Below are 17,989 nucleotides of genomic sequence, written 5' to 3'. Positions count from 1 at the left end.
CTGGCTGAAAACACCTGATTTACTTTAAGTAAACAGCTATTCTAAACAAAAAAAAAGTGAAATTTGAACAGAATGAATGCTACTAACTCAGTATCTCTTTTAAATTGTATCTACTATCTGTTCATGTCCTTATCCTTAGATGTTAACCTCAATCATGGGAGATATATAAGTTGTTAGCAATAAAAGGGAAAAACACATTTAAAAATTTGAAAGGTTAAAATACTTACATTTTCTGTGGTTCCAGTAATTACATGGAGGCCATCATATGTAGATTTAATATACATACCCTAAGAAAAAGACAGCATCAGAAAAGAAAGTGAAGCAGTTGGCGAATTTTCAAGTACATTGTAACCTCGTTTATATAAAAAATTACTCTATCAAATTAAAACTGCCACACGCCCCAGAAATAAATCCATGAAGACAGACGCTATCTTTAAACTGGTGAGAAATTACTATCTGAACATTCTGGTTTCTAAAGTTTGTCTGAAGAAGCCTATACTCAATTAAATAACTACTTGATAAGTGAATTGTCTGTGAGACTTATAAAATGCAGTATGGTAATTCAATATTCCTAAGAAAGGAACTCTCTCACTCTCCCCAAAAACCCATACTGCATATTCTGTGGCAAAATAAAAGTTACAATGGCAAATTAAAATATTGGTATGTTATTAACTTATTATACTTGATATATTATACAATGGAAAGTAGTTTTCTAATGAGACACTTCAATTATAACTGGAACCAGAAGAGTGACAAAATATAATTTACATAAATTTTCTCCTTCTATTTTGTAGTATCCTGTATTTTCCACCTTTCTTATTGATAAAGTTTTACTAATTATATCCAATCATCTCTACATCGATAATTAAAAGGTAGTGTGTATCTGTAGCAATCCCTTCCCCCAGTAAAAAGGACAAGATTCCACTTTCCATTTAAATAGAACCATTTTTAGAAAAAACTACATTAAAGTTTAAAAATTATACAGAAATCCTGAAATCACACAAACTTTAAGAGCAAATGGAAACTTTAAATTATGGATAGTGATGGAACTTTAAAGAAAAAAAATCACAATAAAGGATTCACATTTTTAATATTAAATAATTTAAGTAAATCAGAACAAACTACATGATTCAGTTAATGAATTTTTGTCCCCTCCAAGGAAGATTGTTACTTTAAATTTATTTCTGGGGAAAAACTACCCAAATTTTACCTATAAAAGGGGTTTGCATTTCAAAATACTTACTTCACAAATAAAAATACTAATATTAATTAACTTCAAATCTGAAATATAGATTTAATAATAACAACCAACAATACCATTTCAGAAAAAGCATACATTTAGTACTTATATGAAGCAATTGCTACAATGTTAATTTCCCATACCTTTGTTAATTATATATTTAGATACCTGAAAATACATGTGTTTTCACTGAAAATAAGAGATTAGAAAAATAAGTAGTAAATTTCATGGTATGGAACTACTGAGAAATCACTGGGTAGATTTGAATTCTAAAAAGTCATTTCAGTAATACCATATGTCTAAAATGGCTGAGCCTGGATTGCTAATATGAAACAAAATGAATGCTTATCACTTTATATAAAACAAATAACCTTAACAAAAGTACAATCAGAATTTAATTAATGGATTGGCCAGTTTTTGGCTATGACAACATGGTAATATTCAGCCTTACACTGGTGACAGGTATATACAACATACTTAATTTGAAGCTAACATTTACCCCATTATTTACTGATCGGTAAATATAATGGTATTATTTTAGAACTTAGAAGAGGACAAGATCTCTGTAAATATTTTTCATTCAGGAATTAACAATATTATATCAGATTAATAAAGGATCTTAAAATATAGTCATGTGATGCATAATGATGTCCTGGTTAATAATGAACTATATATATGATGGTGGTCCCATATAATTATGTAATGATATTTTTATTGTACCTTTTCCATGTTTAGATATGTTTAGATACACAGATACTTAACACTGTGTCACAATTGCCTACAGTATTCAGTACAGTAACATGCTATACAGGTTTGTAGACTAGGAGCAATAGGCTCTATCATCTAGCCTAGGTTTGTAGCAGGCTGTACTATCTAGGTTTGTGTAAGTACACTCTATGGTGTTCACATAATGATGAAACTGCCTAAGGATGCATTTCTCGGAATGGAATCCCGTCATTAAATGAAGCATGACTGCACATTTGTAAGAGCTAGAGAGTAAATTTTTCGTGGTTTTTTTTTTTTTTTTTTTTTTGAGACAGAGCTTCACTTTCGTCCCCCAGGCTGGAGTGCAGTGGCAGAATCTCGGCTCACTGCAACCTCTGCCTCCTGGGTTCAAGTGATTCTCCTGCCTCAGCCTCCCGAGTAGCTGGGATTACAGGCGCTCGCCACCACGCCCAGCTAATTTTTGTATTTTTAGTAAAGACGGGGTTTTACCATGTTGGCCAGGCTGGTCTAGAACTCCTGACCTCAGGTGATCTGCCTGCCTTGGCCTCTCACGCTGCTGGGATTATAGACGTAAGCCACCGTGCCTGGCCAATTTTTAGTTTTTGACATATAAGGGTTGTGAGAGGATGAAGTGGAAAAAGTGAACAAAACAAAATACACTGTTCGGACACACAAAATAATTATCATCCATCATTATCTATCACCACCATTAATATCTACTTGTTACAATGTGCCAGGGACTGTTTTAAGTGTCTTGCACTTATTTCACAATAGTCTATGTAGTGGAAACTATCATTATCTCTGTTTTAGAGATAAGGAAACTGAGGCACAGAGAGGCTGGGGAGTCTGCCCAAGGTGGTGAAGCCAGCTTTCAAGCCCAGGCAGTCTGACTCCAGAGAGTCCACACTCTCAACCACTGGGCTCCTGATTTATGGCTTTATTTACAGTTAGGAGAGTTGTACACCTTAACTTTTCTTATTAGAATATTTGATGACTGTAGATATTAAAGTCAAACATTCACTTTTTAATATCTGTTCTAAAAGACTAAGACCACTTTAGCAAATATGCAGTATATGAAATGTAGCTAAAAGAATAACTGGGATTGATAGTTTACAAATTCATTTCAATTACCCATCTCTCTTTGAGGCAGGATAGGTAGTCAAGGAATTAACATGTCCTTGGAATTTGGCAACTGTGGCGAATGTATGGTTAACACAATAAGCCCCAACATTCACATCGTAGTCAAGCTCATTCAAGCACAGCTAGGAAATTTCCCCCGGAGGGAGCACGTGCATTTTGATTTTACCTGTCCTTAAACTAAGCCTTTGCTCATTATAATAGTAAAAAGCACAGCCCTGGGTGGAGATTTAAGATGCTAAAGAGACATGCAACATATGAACAGGCATGTACAGCTACTGTGCACGTGCACACCCAGAGGACCACCCAGAACATGCTTACTATTAACAGCTCTTCCCACCCCCATATAAATAATCACGTAAGACTCCCATAAAGGGAGTCTCCCTAGTGCCAGTCTTGGCGGTCTCATCTTCAGGAGCAGCCTGCCCTGAATCCTCTCTCAGGGTGTACTGGCTATTCTGCACCTAACTTTCACAATATTCTTTTTCCTTTGCAATAAATTGCGCTATGCTACATCTCCTTTGCTGTGTATCTCTTGTTTAAGTTCTTTTAAACTAAGAAGAACCGAGGTTTCACAACAGCTGTCAACATCTTGACAACTGTAAGCAGAAGTTGATTCTATTTTTCTCCATTTATCTTTCACTATTGACTACGAATTAAAGGTGTTTGACAAGAGTTCTAAATGATTCTATAAATGATGAGGTCATAAAGAAAGCCTAATATTTAAAGAAAAATGTTTAGAAAAGACACTGTAGTTATTGGGATAATAAAAAATCATGGAAACAGCATAGCTATGACTCTAAATTTATCTGTGTATAATTATTACAAATACCAGGAACTTAACTGACAATTGCAAGCTAAAGACAGTATCTAGTAGTTATAGGAAGAGGATCTCATCATGACAACATTGTACAATTTATATTAAAGCTATTTTTTTAGATGAATAAAAATTTTAAATGCTTAGAGATGTATCTACATATAGACATAAAGCAATAGGGTAGAAATAAAACAAATTTTTAAATGCCACAAGAATAAGGATATTTTGTTTTATGTAATATTTTCATTTCTAAACTCAATAAACCATGTTGTAACTGCTTTTAATAATCAAAACTGACTTCTTTGTCTTTTTTAATCTCCCTCTCATAGTAGCAGTGAGAAAAATGGCCAAAAGTCAGGCACCAAAAGAAAGAGAAGAAATAAGTTGCTTGGATGAGTTTCAAACTAATCATCTTCTGAATAAGAAAGGGTCCAGAGAAATACATCTGATTCGTTGTTCACCTCTGAGAAAGGGCCAAACAGCAGGAGGACATGTAATTCAAATGACTCTTTTTCTGGAACCGTAACAAATATGGCTTTCCATTTCATCAAAACCTTCATTCCTCCTTTTCTCTCTTCTTAAAAATTCATTAATTAATTCTAGAGCTGACTTGCACAGCTCTCTCTCTCCTGCTCAGGTTGCCAAAATGACATTTGCTTTGCTCTGTCTCCAAATGTTGGTTAACCAACAGGAGCCAAAGCAACCTCTCAGTCAAGTTGGTGGAATAAGGCATATTTGGAGACGGTCCAAGTACCCAAATAGAAAAAGAACTCCCTGAGGCCAAGAGGTTTCCCCAGGGATGACCCCAGTCCCTTCCTCTCTATTTGGCTCATGCCTTGGCTCTGATCCAGTTTTGTTGTTTCAATAGCTCTCATTTTCCTTCCTTTAATTTTCTGCTAATTATTGTTGTTTAAAAGCACTTTAGAAGAAAGTTTCATATGGCTCAATCATAACTAAGGTTGTTTCTCACCAGTCCTTACAATGCTTTAGGACTGTTAAACCTAAGAAATTCTAGGAGATTTGACTAATTAGAAAGCTGATAAACGATGTATCCAGTTTATCAGCAGGAGAACAAATCAGTTACCTTTTGCCTATGAGACATGTTCTGTTCTAAAATTGGAAGAACACCTTCTGTGGATATTTCTAAGCTAATTAAATTTCATTAAATCTTGGTATTCTCCCACTGCTTTCTATTTCTTTCCTTCATTTATCATTTAGACATTTACTATGGCTAATTACCAAAATCCTAAATCAAAATCCTAAAATTGGTTTATTTCAAATGTGACTGACTAAACTTACTTAAACGTGACTGAGTTTTAAAACGATACCTTGAATAAGCCATGTAAATTCTCTGTTTAGTACTTCCCCTTTGATAGGAATCACAAAAAATAGTTTTATACTTAACTCTTTCTATTAATATTCAACATTTTGAGTTTTTCTTTTCCTTCCTTTCAATTCCCAGTGAAGTGCTGCCCATTGTCCTTTAAAAACAAATTTCTCTAAGTAATTTCAGTTTTAAAGTCATCCTCCTAAGCCTCTCATACCTCTGTTTAGCAATTCAAAATCTGAATGTGGAATAGTAAAAAAAGCTTTGTTCAGATGTACTTCATCTAGATTTACCTGGACTTAAACCCTGCCTCTGTTATTTATTGTCTATATGTGATACAGAGCAAACTGGTGAATATGTGCAATTTTATTTTCTCATTTGCAAAATGAGAAAATTAATATCTACTCTATAGAGGTGTGAGAAAAATACCTGGCAAATGATGGGCATTCATTTCTTTTCTCTTCTAGCTCTCTCCTAAACTGTTTAACTGAATCTGGTTCTTAGCATTTTAAGTTCCCAGATCTACCTCTTTCAAATGAAAACAATAAAGGACCTGTCCAGGGCTATACCTTCCTTAAAAAATCAAGATTTCATAAAGCCCATTAATTAGCATTGTTTTGACTTATTTTACAAGGTTATTTCTCCCAATGATTTCAGTGGAAATTAGAGAAAAAAAGTGAGGCTTTTTTCTTTTTAGAACCACAGACTAAGAGCCAGAAGGAGCTTTAAAGATGATCTTCTCCTCTCCCTCACCTACATGACTAGATCAAGGCCAAGGTGGTTAAATTTACTCTCCCATCTCTTCAAGATCACTCTCATAGTTATATTTTATGTAAGTTATTTGTATCTGGGTGTTCTGACTTCTAGTTTAATACAATGTTGTATTAGTTCATAATTTTTCACTCTAAAAATCATGCTTAGGGGACTTCCTTTCCCTTATAACTACTAAAAGGGGATATATAGAAAGGCCAATACTTATTGCTATAGATTGAAGTGTTTTAAAAATAAAACTGGACTTTGTAGATGTAACTAAAAGGAATAAAAAAATTTTAGATTATAATTACTTAAAAGAAGTTCTAAATGTGATCAACATTAGATATAGCACTTACAGATCACAATGATGGCATGCTATGTCTGATATGCTGATTTTCATCATATTCCTTCCCAGGAAAACACCCATAAAAGCCACAACAGCACTAGGAACTACAGATAAACAGAATTAATTTGCCACATATCCGGAGAAAACTTACTCTCTAGGATAGATGGCCTCAAACTGAAAAATCAGTGGTAGTCAATAAAGGCTTTGCCTTCTGAACAGTTATATAGATGTATGAAAAAGAAAAGCCACAGAAAAAGTTAAACTTGCTTAGAGATCTTAAAGAATATATTATCTGAATTCAATTATTAATGCTAGTTGTCAAGATTTCTATTTTCCAAAATATCATTAATTGGTAAATTCATATACAGGGAGAAAGTGGAAACACTATAGCACCAAACTAACATGTAATAGTTGTGTAGTAGTTAAGATATTCTCTAGCCAGTTTCTTGTTTTCTGTCTCAGTATCAATTTTTATATGCTTTCTTCCTACAGACTTATATTTTAAAAAATCTCTCTCTTGGGTTAAATCTAGAACCAATACACTTTTTAATCAGGTGAACAAAATATCAAACATGATTATATTTATTATTACATAATAAAAAAATACAACTCATAGACATCTAGTGTTGGCAATATCCAAGTGCTTACTTACCCTTCTAAGAATGAATGTGAGTTATAAAGAATATCAGTTTTGTTTAGCTAACCCACCCTAGGGGAAGGAATAACTATTAAAACCAGAACAAACCAAAGTAAAACAAACAAAACAAACAAACAAAACACCAACTTTCATGAGCACGTAACACTGTGGTGTTCATTATAAAACTCTTAAACTTCCTTTAAACCTAAGGAACTTTGGTGGGGAGGGAGATGAAAGAATGTAATTGAAGCTAAATGAGTACCAAATTAAATTAATTCAGAAGTCACCATTTTCAATTTTCCTTCATTTTCATTTATCTTCATAAAACTTCTTATCATGCATCACAAACTTCCACTACCATAACTCCTCCAGGAAAAAAAATACCAAAATGTTCAGTGTCTGTTGAAATTCATAGATTCCCACATTCAGAGGCTGCTTTGTCCACATCATTAGCTCTCTACTGATGGATGGTGGTTTTGATAAACATGGTATCTCTTACCAGCCCTTCGCTTGGTTTAATGTTTGCCAGTTGAATCACTTCCAGGTGAGCAGACTGCGAAACCAGAGGATCTGACGACAGGGATATGATGTGGTCACAGACTCCAGAAAGAGTTTTACACTGGAAGCACAAAAAGAAAAACAGTTGTGGTAAATACGTGTTGTAAGTAACATATAAATCACCTTTTGTAATAACGTTTTTGTAAGGAAAAATAAACAGTAGAAGAAAGTAACTGGCATTTTATTCTGTAAAATCTGTACAAAGAAATTCAGGTGAAATGGAAACACATTTACACACAACACACCTATATTCTAAATCATGAGTGTAAGAACTATATGCCAAAATATTCATTAGTTATGGTTATACTGTTTCTATTATTTGATTTACCATACCTACAAAAAATGATGGTTAAACAAACTTAATCTGAGAACCTCTTGATTACAACCACAAGATTGAACTGAACACTATAAAAAATCTCGAAGTCTTTTAATTCATGGTCAGAAAAGTTAAAAAAAATCTGGCCAAGATCCAGGAAAGATGAATCTTCCAAATATGCTTAACAAACTCTTCCTACTTATTCATCTAGACTTTCCTGCTCAACTTTGTATAAAGTTTCCCACCTCCTCCAGGCAAAGTCTCAATCCTGCTTTCTCAGAATTCTATGAACAATCTGAAACTGTGAAACTATTTTATTCTGAATCCCTCTGAGGCAGGTACCATGCCCTACTCATCTCTGTCTTCTTATCTTTTTCCCTCCACCCCCACCTACCACCTACATCAGGTAGACAAATCCTAGAAAATACAAAGCATTCAATAAATATTAGTTGAATGAACTGAAGAGCAAATGAGCTTAAACAATTAGTAGAGTGGCTTTACTAAGGACAGAAAGCTAATGCTTTTGTCAGGATAAATCCATTCGTGCTAACTGTATGAAACAATAAATGTAAAATATGTGTTACAGCTATCATGGTATTTTAAGGCTTACACGTGGCAAAATCATGAAGAAAGTAGAATAGGAGTGAAGAAGCTTGAAATATACTGCCTTAAAATATGCTGGCCCTCAGATGCTTCACAGACTCTCATTGTATTTACTGAAGCCCGGTTTTCATCATTTGAAACTTTTTTTTTGCTTTAACTATAGGAGGAACTATTATTTTGCAATCAAGGTATTATCATCTATCCATCTCCAACATGTTACATTTGTTCTGTAGCCACTGTTATTAGTCTACTGTGAGGTAGACAGTGTTAACCCAAAATATCTGAGACAAATCTTAGTCAATTTAGGAAGTTTATTTTGCCAAGGTTAAGGACAAGCCCGTGACACAGCCTCAGTAGGTCCTGATGACATGTACCCATGGTGATTGGAGTACAGCTTGCTTTTATACATTTTAGAGAGACATGAGACATCAATCAATATGTGTAAGATGTACACTGCTTCAGTCCTGTAAGGCAGGACAACTCGAAGTGGGGGCTTCCAGGTTAGAAGTAGATAAGAGACAAAAGGTTGCATTCTTGTGAGTCTTTGATCAGCCTTCCACTGAATACAAAATTTAGTCTGGCTCAGTGAATCTGCATTTTTATATAAACAAAGAGGGCAGAGGAAGCAATCAGATATGCATTTGTCTCAGGTGAGCCTCAGAGGAATGACTTTGAGTTCTGTCTGTCCTTTGTCCACAAGGTATTTCCTTGTGGGCAAATTGTGAGGGAGGTATGTAGCTTCTTATCTTTGTAGCTACCATATTTAGAAATAAAATGGGAGGCAGGTTTGACTGACATTGTTCCCAGCTTGACTTTTCCCTTGGCTTAGTGATTTGGGGATCCCGAGATTTATTTTCCCCTCACAACAGTTTCTCCTGTCTGGTCAAGATAATAAGAACTCTCTTTTTATTTACTATGTTCTGTCCTTGGTCCACGGCCTCACTTTGTGCTGGGTTCAGATTCTTTACACTAAAGAAACTGTCATGCTAAATTTCGCTAATTGTGCTAGTGCTGTTTGCATCTGCTTCTCAAGTCTGTACTTTTATTGTGTCTATCAGCCCCTAAAGAGAGACAGCCTCATGGTACCAATACCCATAGAAAGAACATGGACTTGATCTGAAGACAGTTGTGGGCAATCACCACACTGCCAATGATTGCTGTGTGACTATAAAGAAGTTATTTTATATCCTTGAGATTCACTTTCCTCAGATAGAAAATGAAATGAGCTAATAAAGATTACTTTATATGGCTGACATGCTAAGACATGATAATGCATTAAAAAGAGTTCAATATGGCTCCTATCCAAAAAAGACACCCAATAAATGCTTTTTCCTCCTCTGTTGCTTTCTCAACCCTTAAAATGCTGAAATCCTATTCATGGTATGAATTATCTCATTATTCTTAATTGAATTACCTTGCTGACCATCTTACAATGATCAGTAACTACACTGGTTAGTCTAGCTGCATGGCCATGATGGAGAGTTCACATCTCTTTACTCTCTCTGATGCTCAGGTCTCAATGCTCTTAGATACAATGAAGGTATTTACTCTGAAAAGCTGCTAGGCAAAGTGCCAACAGGAAGATCATTCCCCTGAAATAGGAAACCCTTCAGGGCCAGCTTTGTGGGAGGGTGACTTGTGCAGTTGCACATGGGCCGACGCTTGGTTTTATGCTCTGCTGTTGCTATCCTGGAATTCTTAATTGTTTTTGAACAAGGGGCTTGGCATTTTCATTTTGTACTAGGTCTCACAAATTATGTGGCCCATCCTGGAATCCCATTCTCTGTATTTTTAAAAATTTGTCTTAAAAATATACATCAGCAGCCATGGAGAAAGGACAGAATGGAAGTACTTAACATATAAAAACTGGCTGCGGTTCAAATTATATGTTTGACAGGAAGAAAAATAATGGCAGAATTAAATCTTTTAGCTATTCCTTCCCTTACCTATGTGGTTATATTTTCATTGTTATTTTCTCTTTATCTCAAGTGGGGGAGATAACATTGTGAATGCTGAAGGGTTTCTATACAGGATACTTGGATAGCATGCTAATCTGAAGGGTACGAAGTCAGTATGTTAAAAAGAACCCTTGTGGTTTCTACAAATTGAAGCATATTTCAAAAGAGTCCAATATATAAATAGCAAAGTAATGGATGTATATAAATGGCGCTCTGTCTATATATACATATGTATATTTCTTACAACATTCAAGGCCTCATATAACACTCTTGTAATGAGCAACAGTAGCTCTCCTATTCAGGCACTGGTAGTTTTATAGAACTGGGGTGGAAAAACGAAAGGCAGAAATACCAGACTGTAGACATTTTAGGGAAAAGAAAACACCAATTAAATTCATCATATTAAGTGGCAAAAACGTCTTCTCAGATTCCTCTTGAGTAATTTTGTTTGCCAAATGCTTGCTATGTGCTAGGTGCTGCTAGGAATACAAAAGGTGAGTAAACACATTGACTTTACCAGCAAAGCTATCAGGAGTTAACAGATTAAAGATCTTAAAAAATAGAATTAGAAAAGAAACCCCATTAGAACTTTGCTTCCTGTTTTAGAGATAATACACTAGAAACTTTATATTTTAGCATTTGGCACTTAACTAAATAAGGCAATTAGAAGGGGTATAAAATGATCTTGCTTTACATGCTAATTCTATACTCATTACTGCATCATACATCAACTTACTGCAGGAAACCACATTAGCAGTACTATAGGAAAGTTCCAGGGAAGTTATTTAACGTATCTTACAAAACCTGAATTTGGTCAATGCTATTCATTAAGTGAAATCATGTGAGATATTATATTATTATAATTTATATTTTAAAACACAATATTATCTATTACTACCTAAGCATATCCTAGAAAAAGAAAATCATAAAATAGCAAGAAAAATACATTTTTATTATAATTCAACAACATTATTATTAGCTATAATTTGTAGATCACCTACCACATGTGTCTGGCACAATGCTCAATACTTCATATTTATTATCTCGTTTATCCTAATAACAACTTCCTAAAGTAGGTATTATAGCGAGTTTAACAGATGTGAGAAGGAGGCTAAATAGACCAAGGTCATTAGCATGGCAGAAGGACTTGAATTCCTAATCATTATTGTGCTAATTCTGTTTCTATGCTTAGCTCTGGACTTTTTTTGATCAATTTCATTTTGTATTGTTTAAAATCAACGTCTACATTAGATGGATGTTATATAGCATGTTTAAACTACATAGTATAACAAAATATAAGGCAGGCTTGCAAGTGTTCGTGCAATTTAGAATGTAGTTTAGATAAGGAATATTAGAACTGAGACTGTGAAAGACATGGCTGTCTGGGAAAACTTAGAGCAATTTTACCAGCAAAAGGACAACTCTATACTAGCTAGAAGATGACTAGTAACCACTGTTATTATTTGCTATTTTTGCAATATTCATATCAAATTATTTTATTTTATTTTAATTTTATTTTTGAGATGGAGTCTCGCTCTGTCGCCCAGGCTGGAGTGCAGTGGCGGCTCACTGCAACCTCCGCCTCCCGGGTTCAAGCAATTCTGTCTCAGCCTCCTGAGCAGCTGGGACTACAGGCTCATGCCACCACGCCCGGCTACTTTTTGTATTTTTAGTAGAGATGGGGTTTCATCATATTGGTCAGGCTGGTCTTTAACTCCTGACCTTAGGTAATCCACCTACTTCGGCCTCCCAAAGTGCTGGGATTGCAGGCGTGAGCCACTGCACCCAGTCCCCGAAGTATTTTACATTATATTTATCTTTATTTCTAAAAATAGAAGAAAAATTTGTACCTAAAATTAAAGACTAGTAAATGATATGCCTTAAAAAAGCTACAGAGAACATGAAATGGAAATAAATGTTTAACTGACTTTCTGGATTCTGTTATAAACTACCCAAGGTGACAAAGGATTAATGACTGAATAACAGACAAGGGTAGCCATGACTTAATCTTTTAAAACTGAAGAGTGTCATATGCTGAATTTTATGGTATTGTGTGATTTTTTTTCTCAGGTAGTTTATATTAATTTTAAATATGAATATAATACATCATATTCTCAGGCTGAAATGCAAAGCTTTTGTATTCTGTTCTATACTATCTATCTGCACATACACGCACACACACATACAGATATATATACACACACACATACACGCTGGTTTACCTAAATATAAGCTTTAAAGGGGAAAAAGATCAGAGCAGAGCATATTTAGCATAAAATAAAGCAACATTTTAATGTGGGGATTCAAAAAATAATAATCCCACATTAAGACATTAACCAATAATAAGATAGCATTCTTCCATTATGTCTGAATAGATTTCTTTCATTATATCTGAATTTATCAGATACTTTTAAGATTAATACATGAAGTTTTAGCTACTATTGTTATTACTATTATTTTTTGAGATAGAGTCTCACTCTGTTGCCCAGGCTGGAGTGCAGTGGCATGATCTTGGCTCACTGCCACCTCCACCTCCCGGGTTCAAGCTATTCTCCTGCCTCAGCCTCCAGAGTAGCTGGGATTACAGGCACCTGCCACTACACCCCGCTAATTTTTTGTATTTTTAGTGGAGACGGGGTTTCACCATGTTGGCCTGGCTGGTCTCGAACTCCTGACCTCATGATTCGCCTGCCTCGGCCTCCCAAAGTGCTAAGATTACAGGCGTGAGCCACCACGCCTGGCCAGCTATTGTTTTTTTAAAAAAGAGATGCAGAAAGTGTTCTAAGTGCAAACAGTGGTAAAAAGCTAAGGGACAGAAAAAAACTCTTACGTCAGTCTGGAAGCACACTTAGGCATTATTGAGCTACTTAAAGTATTTTTATTTGCTTTTCTAAATAAGTGGGGTACTGTTCAATTATTCTTCCAAGTATACTGGAACAAATGAATAAAAATATCTTTAGTTTAAAAAGTCAGAAAATTCATTTGATGCAGGAAAGAACTCAAGGCTGATAAGGTTAAAAAAAGCTTTACAAAAAGAAATTTATACTTTTTGGGTATATACGTATATACAAGGAATAAGAGTATAAAATATAAAATCAGATAAATTAAGGAAGCAACAGATAGATATACATCTTAAGATGGCAACAATGATGTGAAAGTTACAATTTAAATACAGTTTAAACAACTCAGGCTTATTATCGATAGCATGGAAAATAGTAATAAAAGTTTATTTTGATAAACAGTTGTGTACATGTTTAAATATTTATTGATATAAATAAAATTTCAATTAAAATGTCTAAAGAATAAAGTATGGGTTTTTGTTTTGTTTTGTTTTGTTTTTTTTTTGAAACGAAGTCTCACTCTGTCGCCAGGGCTGGAGGGCAGTGATGCAATCTCAGCTCACTGCAGCCTCCGCCTCCTGGGTGCAAGTGATTCTTCTGCCTTAGCCTCCCAAGTAGCTGGGACTACAGGTGCGCACCACTAGGCCCAGCTAATTTTTTGTATTTTTAGTAGAGATGGGGTTTCACCATGTTGGCCAGGCTGGTCTTGAACTCCTGACCTCGTGATTTGCCTGCCTCGGCCTCCCAAAGTGCTGGGATTACAGGCATGGGCCACCGTGCCCAGCCAGTATGTTTTTATTGTTTTATTTGAATATTAGTATAATTTAGTATTATAAGTTCTGCAACTCTGTGCCAATGTAGGATGACATGTGCATTGTACTGGGGGAACAAGGGAGGCTTTGTTTTTTATAAAATATCATACATTTATTCTGATATTAAGTTGTGAGAACTATAAGTATACGCCTCACTAAATATAGTATGTTTAGTATCTTAGTACTTGACAGATTTCTGTTGAGCTAGAAATTTTGCACTCTTATGATGGTTCCCTAACAAGACACAACTGTTGAACAATCATAGGTAACTTTGAAAGAGTAACATCCAGAAACAGAATTTAAATTAGTATTTAAAATTATTATTCTATATACACATTCTCCAACTCAGGAAGAATTTCTTTTATATATATATATATGTATATTTTTTATTATACTTTAAGTTCTAGGGTACATGTACACAACGTGCAGGTTTGTTACATATGTATACATGTGCCATGTTCATGTGCTGTACCCATTAACTTGTCATTTACATTAGGTATATCTCCTAATGCTATCCCTCCCCGCTCCCCCAACCCCACAACAGGCCCCGGTGTGTGATGTTCCCCTTCCTGTGTCCAAGTGTTCTCATTGTTCAATTCCCACCTATGAGTGATTGTTCAATTCCCATCTATGAGTGAGAACATGCAGTGTTTGGTTTTCTGTCCTTGTGATAGTTTGCTGAGAATGATGGTTTCCAGCTTCATCCATGTCCCTACAAAGGACATGAACTCATCATTTTTGATGGCTGCATAGTATTCCATGGTGTATATATGCCACATTTTCTTAATCCAGTCTATCACTGTTGGACATTTGGGTTGGTTCCAAGTCTTTGCTATTGTGAGTAGTGCCGTAATAAACATACGTGAAACACAGGAAGAATTTCTTGTTCATACGAGTACAGAGAGTTGAAGGAGAAAAACTTTTTAAACTTGAAAAACTAATGTAATAGAATAAAATTCCAATTTTAACTCAATATTAAAATTATATTTATATACAGCAAAGACTAAGATTTTCAAATAGCTTCAGAAAGCAAATAGTTGCAAGTAAATAAAGGTCATGTGAACTTCATCCCAATAAGGCCTGGAAAACTCCTACAATCCCTTTACATGTCAAACTCTCATGGTGGGGAAAAACACAACAAAAATCACCAGCCTTCATTAAGCCATTCATGCCTTCAACAATCACTAAGTGTCTGTTACATGATTCAAACGCCAACTACTACACTCAAGGATTTCATAGCCTGGGACAGTGTTTCTGCTAATGTATTTGGTTTTGTGCTTACCATCACTGACACTGAGCATGCTGCCCTTGTGTTCCTGATAACAGAAAAGAAGCAATGACCCCTAAGAGCCTATTATGTGTTAAAATTAGTGCAATGACCCCTAAGAGCCTATTACGTGTTAAAATTAGTAAGTCAAAATTCATGATCTTAAAAGCATAATTTCCTCCTAATTTCTTACATTTTCCCACATTAAAACTTAAAGGTCCTAAAGCTTATTGACAGCGTTAGTCCTGTTACTACAAGCTTCTAATTACTTAAATCCTTATATTCATAGAATTTTGAGACAGATGATTTGAAATCATTTTGTTTAATCTTCCTGAATGACACTTGGGGATCCATGAGAGGTTAAGTGACATGCACAACTCACACAACAAAGTTCATGGAAAAGTCAAGACTAAAACCCAGAAGTGCTGATGCTTAGTCAAATGCTCTTTTCACAATGACATGTTGTTGCCTCTAATCAAAAAAGTATTTATAATAAATAAGACATGAATCAAATAAGTTAGGAGGCAATATAGTACCTTATATTTAAATTCTCAAAAGAATTGTTTTCGTATTTATTCTCTGCTGGCTACTAGTCTCTTTTTGGCTTTAAAAAATACATTTTTTGTTTTTGTTCTTCTTGAGTTGAAATTTAAATTAATGATACTGTATTAGGTATCTATAGCTGTGTAACAAATTACTACAAGGTTGGAGGCTTAAAGAAACACACATTCTCTCAGTTTCCATGGCTCAGGAGTCCAGGCACTGGAACCAGTCCCCGGTCTCACAAGGCAGAAACCAAGCTGTCAACTTGGCTGTATTCCTACAGGGAGGTGTAAGTAGGGAAGAATCTGCTTTCAAGTTCATTCAGGTTGTCAGCAGAATCCACTTCCTTGTGGCTGTATGACTGAGGTCCCCACTTTCCTGTTGGCTGTCATCTGGAGATTGTTCTCAACTCCCAGAGGCTGTCCTCAGGTCCTCACTGCGTGACTCCCTACACAGGTCCTCACTGCGTGACTCCCTACACAGGCCCTCTCACGACATGGCAGCTGATTTCTTCAAGGCCAGCAAGAGAATCTGCCTCCTTTGAATCTTGTTTTAAAGGGCTCACATGATAAGGTCAGGCCCACCAAGATAATCTCCCTTTTAATTATATTAAAGTCAACTGACAAGAGACCTTAAATACATCCTTGAAATTCCTTCACATCTCCCATAGATCAAAACCTAATCATGAGAGTGAAATTCATTGTATTCCCTGGTCTCAACCACACTGAAGAAGAGGGCAGTTATATACCAGGGGACAGGGGTCCTGGGGGTCATCTTAGAGTCCTGTCTACCATGAATGCCAAAGGAAAATTATCAATAGAAAGACAAAAGAAAGTCACTGAAATTAAATGTCTATAATTTATGACCTTAGAATTAGATTTCGAGGTCATCTACAGAGTCAGCTATAGTATAGTGATTAAAAGCCTCAGACTGAATAGTAACTTCACCACTTACTGGCTCCATGATCTGGGGAAAGTTGTTTAATCCTTTTGTGTGCCTCAGTTTCCTTATGTATACAATTGGGACAAAAATAATACCGATCTCACTGTATTGTGAGGAGGACTAAATGAAACAATAACTGATATTTATTGAAAGCTTACTATATTCTAAGTATTCTTCTAAGTCATTTACATGTATTAACAAATGTAACCCCCACAACCTCCCTAAGAAGGAAATACTGCTATTATCTCTATTGTACAGATGTAGGAATGGAGGCACAAAGATGTTAAAAACTTGCTCAAGGTCACTCAACTTTTAAATGGCAGAGCCAAGTTACAATCATGCAGTTTTGCTTCAGTTCCTGCGTGCTTAACCACCGTGCTTTGAACATTGTTTGGCAAGTAAATATCAAATATTTTAATGCCTAGTGAGCCCAACATTGAGATAATAATACAGCCTAAAAATTGCACTTTACTAATCATCTAAGAATGATAAGGTCAATGCCAAAACAGTGAGAAAATGTCAGTCCCAAATGTACACCTTTGATGAGTAAGAAGTTCAACCACGACACTTCGAGCCTACTTTCAGCTACTTACCTGAAACAATCTGGTATGAATTAAGAGTTGGGACAAGAGGCTCCACCACTACTCTCACTTCTGATAGGGAAATAGAGTAAGCTGGAAACCAGAATTGGATCTGGGAAAATCTCAATTCTATTTATCTGCTGTTTCATAGGCAGGAAACAGAGACAAGCAGGCTTGTGGCAGGTTCCGAAGAAGATGAGAGATCACTCATTAGAGGACACACGACTTTCAGGCTCAAGAAAAAGAACAGACTGGACATATTGATAGCTCAACTAAGATGTAGGTTATTAGAAAAATGTTTTGATTTTAGCTTGGATTTTATATTCAAATAGCAAGAGTGAAGCAGTTCATTATAATTAGATAAGCTTCTGGAAATTTAAGGCACTATATATATACACTTTATGGATAAATAGGGACCAAACGGCAGAGACCTGGGAGCGATGTCTTCACTTATAGTCAAGAAATGTGAAGTAGCTATATGTAGTTTTATGGAGGTAAGAGCTAACCACACTGTGTCAGTTATGAGTTTTGTGGCTCTCAGCTCAATTCATCCTTCAGTGCTTGCTCTGTAACAATGGATTGGACT

At 35.5% G+C, this 17,989-nt stretch overlaps 1 protein-coding gene across 8 annotated transcripts in view; it reads right to left on the bottom strand.

The window, feature by feature from the left end:
- CNKSR2 (connector enhancer of kinase suppressor of Ras 2) overlaps positions 1-17,989 on the bottom strand; it is a 280,333-nt gene that overhangs the window by 156,665 nt on the left and 105,679 nt on the right. For all 8 annotated transcript variants that reach the window (XM_004063901.4, XM_019019643.4, XM_004063902.4 and 5 more), the window contains exons 6-7: positions 7,483-7,602; positions 228-287 (exon numbers count right to left, since the gene is read on the bottom strand). In XM_004063901.4, the coding sequence (XP_004063949.1) occupies positions 228-287; positions 7,483-7,602 (180 nt within the window). The remainder of the gene's footprint in view (positions 1-227; positions 288-7,482; positions 7,603-17,989) is intronic.

This window comes from Gorilla gorilla, chromosome X (genome assembly GCF_029281585.2).
Source record: "Gorilla gorilla gorilla isolate KB3781 chromosome X, NHGRI_mGorGor1-v2.1_pri, whole genome shotgun sequence".
NCBI classification, from domain to species: domain Eukaryota; kingdom Metazoa; phylum Chordata; class Mammalia; order Primates; family Hominidae; genus Gorilla; species Gorilla gorilla.
This window is presented reverse-complemented; position numbering and strand designations above follow the sequence as displayed.